At 44.2% G+C, this 10,000-nt stretch overlaps 1 protein-coding gene across 1 annotated transcript in view; it reads left to right on the top strand.

Annotated features, from left to right (window-relative positions):
* LOC145410808 (salivary peroxidase/catechol oxidase-like) overlaps positions 1 to 10,000 on the top strand; it is a 29,926-nt gene that overhangs the window by 10,388 nt on the left and 9,538 nt on the right. Inside the window, exons 3-7 of the mRNA XM_080280928.1 lie at positions 1,439 to 1,601; positions 2,111 to 2,358; positions 7,170 to 7,349; positions 7,752 to 7,940; positions 8,864 to 9,061. Of these exons, the coding sequence (XP_080137054.1) occupies positions 1,439 to 1,601; positions 2,111 to 2,358; positions 7,170 to 7,349; positions 7,752 to 7,940; positions 8,864 to 9,061 (978 nt within the window). The remainder of the gene's footprint in view (positions 1 to 1,438; positions 1,602 to 2,110; positions 2,359 to 7,169; positions 7,350 to 7,751; positions 7,941 to 8,863; positions 9,062 to 10,000) is intronic.

Here is a 10,000-nt window from a genome sequence, read left to right as displayed (position 1 = left end):
CCATCTCAGCAGTTACTTCAACAGGCAAGGGATGAGGCTATGGCACACCTATTGTCTGACTTGGCTTGTATCTCTGACTGGGGTAAAAATAATCTGGTTGTTTTTAATGCATCAAAGACTCAGTTTTTGCACCTATCAACCCGACAAAATATTCCGCAGGTATACCCACTTATGTTTAATAATACTCAACTTAATCCTGCATCATCCTTGAACATGCTTGGGGTTTCATTTGCTCGGGACTTGTCTCGGAAAGATCATATTACATCTCTTGTAAAATCTGCTTCCAAGAGATTGGGTGTTCTAAGCCGACTTCGTTCTTTCTTTACCCCTGCACAATTGTTGACTCTATACGGGGGTTTTATCCGCCCCTGCGTGGAGTACAACTCTCATGTGTGGGGAGGTTCCCCACGTACAGCTCTTCTCAATAGGGTGGAGTAAAAGGCTTTTCGTCTCATTAACTCTCCTCCTCTTACTGACTCCCTTCAACCTCTGTCTCTTCGCCGCACTGTTGCATCTTTATCTCTTTTCTATCGCTACTTCAATGGTCACTGCCCCTCTTACTGACTCCCTTCAGCCTCTGTCTCTTCGCCGCACTGTTGCATCTTTATCTCTTTTCTATCTCTACTTCAATGGTCACTGCTCCTCTGAACTGTCTGCTTGCATTCCTCCACCTCTACGACGGGCGCGTAGCACCCGTCTTGCAGCAAACTCTTATCCCTTTTCTGTCCAACTCTCTAATACAAGAGTTAACCGTTACTCCCAGTCCTTCATTTATGCAACACGTCAACTCTGGAACTATCTCCCTCTGTCTGTATTTCCTGCTTCCTATGATCTCCAGTCTTTCAACCGCAGTGTGGCCAGGCATATCGAAATGATCGGATCTTGAATGTGGCTCTCTATTTTATTCTATTTTTCTCTTGGAAGGAACAGTTTTGCGGGCTCGTTGCCTTTGGTTCCTTCTTCCTCACATCAAAAAAAAAAAAAATAAAAATAAACTATGAGGTGTTTACAGTGGCTGGGGGGTTTGTGGGGTAAAGAATGAAGCCTTCTGCCCCCTTTTTTTTTTTTGGGGGGGGGATCTAACTAATAAATTCACCTTAGACTGAGTGTACCAATATGGCGGCATCCAAAGACAATCTAACTAACAGGCCTGCGTGGAGTATAGATACGTGACCAACATGGCGGCATACCAAAACATCACTTTATACAATTCAACTCTTTATTTAATTTTACGACAACTATTTATATAGGAAAAAGGAGGTGAGATAAATAAAGTCAAAAGGAAATATTAAAATTCCATGGTTTTCAAATTGCCCGGGTTTTCACGTTAACTTCAACTCAAATTATCGTCTCCACACTGACACGAGAAAATGGTGCTAATCGTCATCTCGAACCTCATCACCATCACCACCATCCTCACCACCCTCTCCCCTCACAGCAAGCGTGGTTAGGGGCAGTTCAGGTACCAGTCTCTCGCCCATGAGCCTCGAACAAAGCACGATCTTCCTCTTCTCCTTCCGTCGAGCTGAACCATTCGCTAAAGTGAGCGACTCGTGCAGTGCTAGAGTGCTACTGGAAGCATCGAAAACTTATTTGGATAGGTGAGTAGTAGTATTGGTAGTAGCAGCAGTAGTAGTAGTACTGGTGGTAGTAGTAGTAGTAGTAGTAGTAGTAGTAGTAGTAGCAGTAGTGTAGTAGTAGTAGTAGTAGTAGCAGTAGTAGTAGTAGTAGTAGTAGTAGTAGTAATAGCAGTAGTAGTGGAAGTGGCAATAGTAGTAGTAGTAGTGGTAGTAGTAGTAGTAGTGGTGGTGGTAATAGTAGTAGTGGTGGTGGTAATAGTAGTAGCAATAGCAGTAGTAGTAGTTATAGTAATAGTAGTCACGGTAGTGTTGGTAGTAGTAGTTGTAGTAGTAGTAGTAGTAGCAATAGTAGTGGTAGTAGTAGTAGTAGTAATATTAATAAAGACATTACCATCTTCAATACAGTCATCCTCTTCCTCATCATCACCATCCTCCTCCTCCTCCTCCTCCTCATCATCATCATCATCATCATCATCATCATCATCATCACCATCATTCTCCATCTCCTCATCACAATTCCTCATCCACAGGTACAACATAACCATCCAGAGGGCACAACCAGCACTTCACGACCTTAACACCGTTCGAGATGACTTAGCCTGCCGACGTATGGCCCCTGCAGGGTGTGAGGGGGCGCGCGACACCCCCAAACGCCCCCCATGCTCCCCACACCACCCCTACCGCACCCCCGATGGGACATGTAACAATCTGGAGAATCCCAATTGGGGCTCATCCCTCCATCCCTTCGTCAGATTCCTCGCACCGGCATATGAAGACGGTGAGTGAGGTGAATTCAATATAGACGGTGCGTATTAGTGCCCAGGTGGTGATATGTGACGGATTAGACTGCTGTTACCCCCTCCGTCACGGTGTATGAAGATGGTAAGTGGGATGTATTCAATATAGACGGTCCGTATTAGTGCCCAGGTGGTGATATGTGACGGGCTAGAGTGCTGTTACCCCCTACGTCACCCCCTCCGTCACGGTGTATGAGGATGGTGAGTGTGGTGTATTCAATATGGAGGGTGTGTATTAGTGCCAAAGTAACGATATATGAAGGTAGTACCCAGGTGGTGGCATGTGAAGGACTAGAGGCTTCGAGGATGGTGAGTGGTAGTTTTGTATTCAGTATGGACAGTGACTGGGATTTTTTTTTTTTTTTTTACTGGTACAATCCCTCTTCCCAGACGAATGTTTTTACGGTCTCAGAGGCGATTAATTCTACGGTATTAGTCTGCCACGTTTCACAGTCTCAGAGAGTGAATACCTCAGCCAGTACCAATAAAATTCATCATTGTTCCTACACCCCAATTCGGATCCACGTCGAAATTTAATCAACTCTTGCTTGACCCTTTATCCATCTATATACAAAATTTCATTACAATCCAATCACAACTTTTTGAGATATCGTGGTCACAGACAGACACGGGTAAGGACATAACCTTCATCCGTACACCTAAATCACGGGGTTAAGGGGGACCAGTGAACTCTGCAAGAAGGGAGACAAGTTGATTGCACGTAATTTAGGAGGAAGTGGACTGTCCGCGTGCAATTACCGGCGGATGGGCGAGCGGAAGTTGCATTCAAGGGAGGGCAATACGCAAAGGAGGGTAATCTTAAGACGGTGACCACTTTCCCTGAGGCGCGGGGTCAAGATCCTGACGATCCTGGTGGGGAAGAGTGGTTTTAGATGCGGTAAATGCTAGTCACGAAGATAACAGTAAGTGTTGGTGTGGCTCTAGCACGCTGGCTGGTAGAGGCGTCTTGATTGTGCTTGTCATTTGAGTCCCACCATTTTTGTTCTCTGCCACACACACACACACACACACACACACACACACACACACACACACACACACATACACACAGATAGATAGGTATATGAGATCTTCAGCCCTTCTTTGGCTTCGCTAGAGCCCTAAAATGTAAGAAGAGAGAGAGAGAGAGAGAGAGAGAGAGAGAGAGAGAGAATAACAGTAGTTGTATCAGTTCCCCTAAAATAGATAAGTAAGTCAGGACACACAGTCGTTGCAATCCAGATACACTGACACAGAAGCGGGTGTATGTTGTGAGATAGACAGATAGATAGATAGATGAGACAGGCAGACATATAGATAGATAGACATATAGATAGATAGGTAATGGGTGCAGTTCTTAGGCATAATGAACCGCATTTACTAAAAACCTTATGGGTAAAAATATTCACTGTTATAAATACCCCGTTAGTGTAACCCTAGCCCCGTAACGAGTGACAAGACAAACCATATTTTCTTTACTATCAGCTCTAAGTCCCTAAAATTTGCCGGGAATATCGTGGCCCAGCTTGCTTTATTATCTACTAGCAGGGGTACCCGGCGTTGCCCGGCCAAAAAGGCGAACACTCTAATCTTATAATTTTGTTGTAGGTCAGTCTTTCTTTGTACTCTACAGAGGCCATGTACCTCTTATGCTCTTGAAGAGGGATTATAAGAGGTCCAGGAACTGTCTATTCCAGCTTTCACAGACCAACACACAGGATTTGTGTGTACTTGTTTACTATTACCGCTGACCTCAAATGAACTCCGACCAGTGACCTCAAATGACATCTGACCAGTGACCTCAGTTGACCTCGTAGGTCAACCTCACATAGCCTATGTCCGAACTGGAGGTCATGTGAGTCTCCATGCCAAAAATTGGGCTACAGGGGTACCCGGCGTTGTCCGGGCCAAAAAGGCGAACACTACAGGTGACCTCAAATGACCCAGATCTGAATTTTGACCCCCCTAAAACCATCCTTAGGAATATATATATATATATATATATATATATATATATATATATATATATATATATATACATACATACACACACACAGACACACGAGTGTGTGTGTGGCAGTGACTGTCAGCAGTATATGTGTGTACAGGTGTACACGCGTCCCAGTCTGTCGTTACGCTACCTGGCCAATGCTTCCGTTACCACCTGCCACCCTGCCGTACACTCACCAGTCATCCCCACCCTCTTGCCGCGTCACACACCCTGTTACCGCGTCACACCCACCCACCCCCGACTGATTAGGGCGGTCAGAAGCGAGACACACCAGGCAGCACCGCGACGGGATGTAACTCACTCAAAAAACCATATTCTCCAAACAACGGGACCCTTCCCTACATGCCTGCCCTTACCGCCATGCAGGTGAGGCCTTGACACCCCGCCATGTGTGTGTGTGTGTGTGTGTGTGAGAGAGAGAGAGAGAGAGAGAGAGAGAGAGAGAGAGAGAGAGAATGAGCACCCTTGAATAGATGCATATATAAAAAAACACATGTAAAGTATTTCTACAGGATGGAGGAGGAGGAGGAGGAAGAGGAGGAGGAGGAGGAGGAGAGGAGGAGGAGGAGGAGGAGGAGGAGAGGAGGGGGTCTAGGAGGAAGAAGAAGAGAAAGGGGTGGTAGAGGAGAAGAAAGAGGAAGAGGAGGCAGGGATCATGAAAGAGGAGGAGGAGGAGGAAGAAGAGGAGGAGGAAGAGGAGGAAGAGAAGTAGCTAAGCGGCAGGAAAAGACAATACTACGGCTCTACATCCTTTCCATTGCACTTCTTCGTGACTAGCATCATGTTCTAGTGTTAAAAAGACATTACTACGGCTCTACATCCTTCTCAGCACTTCTTCGTGACTAGCATGATATTCTATTGTTAATCAGGTGAAGGCAACGCTAGACCAAGTTAGCGTAAAAATAATTAGCTATAATGTAGCGACGAATTGATACGAGAATGCGATGCTAGTCACGAAGAAGTGCCAAGATTTATTTAATGCTAGAAAGATGGCCTAATTACTCAGCCTACTGTAACTTCTAAGCGTAATGTAATAAAAATGATGCTAGTCACGAAGAAGTGCTGTGGAAAGGATGTAGAGCCGTAGTAGTCTTTTTAACACTGGAATATGGTGCTAGTCACGAAGAAGTGCAATGGAAAGGATGTAGAGCCGTAGGATTGTCTTTTTCTGCCACTGAGCTACGTGAAATAAGCTGCAAAAGGACGAAAATTTGGGCCAAGTTAAGATGAAAGGAGTATAGTGCCTGATTTTATTTAATTATGTATTATTATTATTATTATTATTATTATTATTATTATTATTACTACTACTACTACTACTACTACTACTACTACTACTACTACTGGTACTGCTGCTAATACTACTACTACTACCAGTACTATTACTACTGCTACTACTACTACTACTACTACTACTACTTCTACTACTACCACCTCCATCCATCGGGGTATTATATTGTGAAGATTAGCACCAACCTTGCTAATACAGTCCACCATTTGGAGTTGTAATGTGAAGGTTAACACTAACCCTCATATTACAATCTGTTGGCCCCAAGCACGCCAACGGCTGTGCTGACCAACCATCTACTATTACTATTATTATTTTATTTTATATTTATTGATATTACAGTGTAAATAAAGACATTAAACTATTAGAGTCGCTGGTCTATGCGACTCTAGACCACTGTAGCTTCGTAATCCATACCCGCCTGAGGGCTGATGATCTTGTGCCCCTGAGACATAGCAGAGCAGACCTCACGAGGGAGAATGAGAGTCGACATCTCATCCAGGCCATAACAGAACTCTGCGGTTGACGTTTCTTCTCAGATAGAACCTCTGCCAGTCTCGAATAGAATCTCACTGCCTCTGGACCCATCCCACCTGATGTCGTGAACACAAGGGGAGTGAATCGACCGTGGTCCACATGCTGGATCCTTTCTTGATAATTTCTATTTTTTTCTTGTTCATTCCTTTTTGTGTGCAGCTTCGAGAGACAGTTCACGATGACATGCTGCCATGGGATCGAATATCCTGATGTCGAAGAACGCCCTCTGCCCACGTGTCCAGAAACCTCGAGCACTGACGTCCACTCTTGCATCATTTGATGTGTTTGCTGTTCTGTGGGTGAGGTGCTCGCCGTCCAGGGGTAGCAGAGCTGGCTCAATCGTGACATCATGGCATATTTCCTGCAGCATTTTGGCAGTGAGATCGCGTACCTCATCGTGTCGGATGCAAACAAAGCCTCCCTTCTTGCATACCATTGCATGGTTAGCATCAGAGGCAGTGCCACAGGCACAGTGTTGAGGTAGGTTCTCTATTGGCCACCCATATCTCAAGGCTATGGCGTCAATAAATTCTTGTTTGTTGAAGTGGAAGCCTTTTGCCTTGAGAGGCAGGGTTGTGAGCCAGTTCGATGCCCCAACCTCCTGTGCAATTTCAACTCTTCTGCACTGGTCTGGTGTTAGATGTTCGATTATGTGCTGCAGTTGGTCTTTTTGTCTTGCTTCACGCTCCTTGCATATCTGTGTCTTTATGTCTTTCTGCCTTTGGTGGTCGATTTGACTCGTCTCAACCTGGGCGCAGATCTTCTGTGACAAGGATTCGGTGAGCCTGAGTGAATTTATGTTTCTACTACTACTACTACTACCAGTACTACTACTACTACTACTACTACTACTACTACTGTTATTATTATTATTATTATTATTATTATTATTACCACTACCACCACTACTACTACTACTACTACTACCACTACTAATACTACTACTACTACTACAGGTGTGGATGAAATGCGGGGCTGGGGGCGAGAGGGACCCCACAAACTGCCTTCCTCCCGCGAGGTGAGCTTGGCGATGCAGAGGGGGGAGCGGCGCCCCCCCCAAGCCCCCCTCACGCTGTTGGTCATGCAGTGGGGGCAGTTCTTGGATCATGATATTGTACACACACCTGAAGCTGCTGGTTGGTGCACATGATTTATACGTACACGCACTTATATGTACACACACATGGGTACATACACACATTCATAAATATAAATGGATATATACACATACATACATACGTACATACATACACACATACACACGTACATACATACACGGAAATAGAGAGCTTCCTGTGTGTGTGTGTGTGTGTGTGTGTGTGTGTGTGTGTGTGTTATTGCTTTAAGTTATTTCTGTATCATTATTATTATTATTATTATTATTACTATTATTAATTATTATATTATTATTATTATTATTATTATTATTATTATTATTAATTATTATTATATTATTATTATTATTATTACTATTGTTATTATTATTATTATTACTACTACTACTACTACTACTACTACTACTACTACTACCACTACAGGTGCGGACGGAGAGGGTGAAACAATGCCTCTAGAATGCTGTAACAACGGAATCCCAACCAATCCCAGAGTTGATCCCGCCGCTAACTGCCGTCCAATTGATGTCAGTAACGATCCATTTTTTACGACACAAGGACGAACGTGTATGAGATTCGTCCGCTCCCTTCTGGCCAGTCGGGGTTGTCTCCTGGGTGAGTGCCGCATATGACGTTTTTAGCTGAGATGGGAAGATGGTGGTGGTGATTTTCTTCTTCTTTCTCCTCCTCCTCCTCTTCTTCTTCTTCTTCTTCTTCTCTTCCTCCTCCTCCTCCTCCTCCTCCTCCTCCTCTTCTTCTTCTTCTTCTTCCACCTCCTCCTCCTCCTCCTCTTCTTGCTTAATCCTAGTGTGCCTGGGAGAGCAGACCCGTCAAACACAGGTAAGCCAGTGGTTCTGTGGGGCTGACCTACAGATACAGTACGGTACATACACCGTGTAGGAATCCGGTGCCTCACCAAGATCGAACCAGGGCCCTTCCCACGGCGAGGTGCGGGGAAATATAAGGTTTGGCTCCCGGATGGATGCCGCAACTGCTTCATCCAGAGTGCACAGTAGTTTGGGGTATGTTAAGTTAGTTTAGATTAGTAGTGTCCAACCTTTTTTAATTCTCGCCCCCTCCCCCTCACTGAATGACACGTTCCCTGCGCCGCCCTGCCTCCAATACTGTATTGTACTGGCATAGTTGGCACATGTCAGTAAATATCATAGATTTTTAATCTTTGAAATTGTTTATTTATTCAGATAACTAGATTTCTTATTCATATCTGAAATATTTTCTCCACGTTTAGAAATTACTGAATTCCATCATACTTCACAGTTTTCAAATATAATTACCCTCTTTATCAAGCCTTCGCGCCCCCCCAGGCAGTCCTTCGTGCCCCCCTAGGGGGGCGCGCCCCACAGGTTGGAAACCACTGGGTTAGAGGATTAGTTTAGCTTAAGTAGGAGTATGTCAGTTTATGATAGGTTAAATTTGACTCGTTAGTTTGAAAATTAGAAAATCTATGGCAGCTTGAAAAAAATATATACGGCAGTTTGAAAATAGAAATCTTTCTTTTGCCCTACTCCCTCCAACAGGTCCCCGTGAACAGCTTAACCAGATCACAGCCTACATTGACGGATCGGGGGTGTATGGATCAACGAAGGAGACTGCGGAGGTCCTCAGGGAAGGCACTGGAGGCCGTCTGAGGAGTAGCAAGCATCCCTACCACACCCACGCCTCTTTCCTACCAAACGCGGCCTGTGAGCACTCCAACGGGCACTGTTTTAAGGCAGGTGAGTTTGTGGGAGGGGAAGACTGAGGATGAGATGGAGGGATGGAGTGGAGAGGTATATGGGAGGGGGGGGTGAACTGGGGTGAGGGCAGCAAAATAGCAAGGGACAGGGCGACATGGAGGCGATTTGTTTGTGGCCACCCGTTACAGGAATAAGGCTTCTGGCCATAGACAGACAGATAAAGTTTGAGATTAAATGGGTAAATAACAGATGATTGGGAGTGAGTGAGAGTGATGGTTATTTATAGTCCTTAACACCTTTTCCTTAGCGATTTATTTTTGGATATAGCTGGTTAACATACTTTTGCACTTTATTATGCATTGTATGGCGATGTTAGAAGGATGTATATATTAGAATAGGACAGTAAAGAGTAATAAGTAAAATAAATTGCTTAGGAAAAGGTGTTAGGGAGATTCCATAACAGACGAGGAGGTTTAAAATTGGCTCTTTACTCTACTGTACTCCCATCGGTTAAAGAAACTCCCTAACACCTATTCCTAAGCGATTTATTTTGCTTATCACTAGTTTCCCCTTTAATAATTCGTTCTCTGTGTTTTAGGTTAATAGAAAATGGATTATTATGAGAGACTCAAATGGAAGAGGCAAAGTATGGAAAAAAAATGGTAAACAAAGGCTATAAGATGCTTAAAAATAGTGCTTATCTCCGTCACATAGGCCTTTGAGCTTGTGACGGGGTATGCACTGACTTTACAGAGCCTTGTTTGCTATCCTTGCCTTGTTCGGGTAGTTTTGCCACACTCTAGGAGCTGCCTTGACTTACTTTAGGTACCTTTCATGTTTATTTACATTCTACAGCTACTATATATTCTACAGGGTAACTATATATTCTACAGGGTAACTCTATATTCTACAGGGTAACTATATATTCTGCAGGGTAACTATATATTCTACAGGGCTACTGCGACATTCAGGTTACCA

Source organism: Coenobita brevimanus, chromosome 11 (genome assembly GCF_032717465.1).
Source record: "Coenobita brevimanus isolate Jiangsu-jjx chromosome 11, ASM3271746v2, whole genome shotgun sequence".
Lineage (NCBI taxonomy): Eukaryota > Metazoa > Arthropoda > Malacostraca > Decapoda > Coenobitidae > Coenobita > Coenobita brevimanus.
The sequence above is the reverse complement of the archived record's forward strand: the minus strand, read 5'-3'. Positions and strand labels throughout refer to the sequence as shown.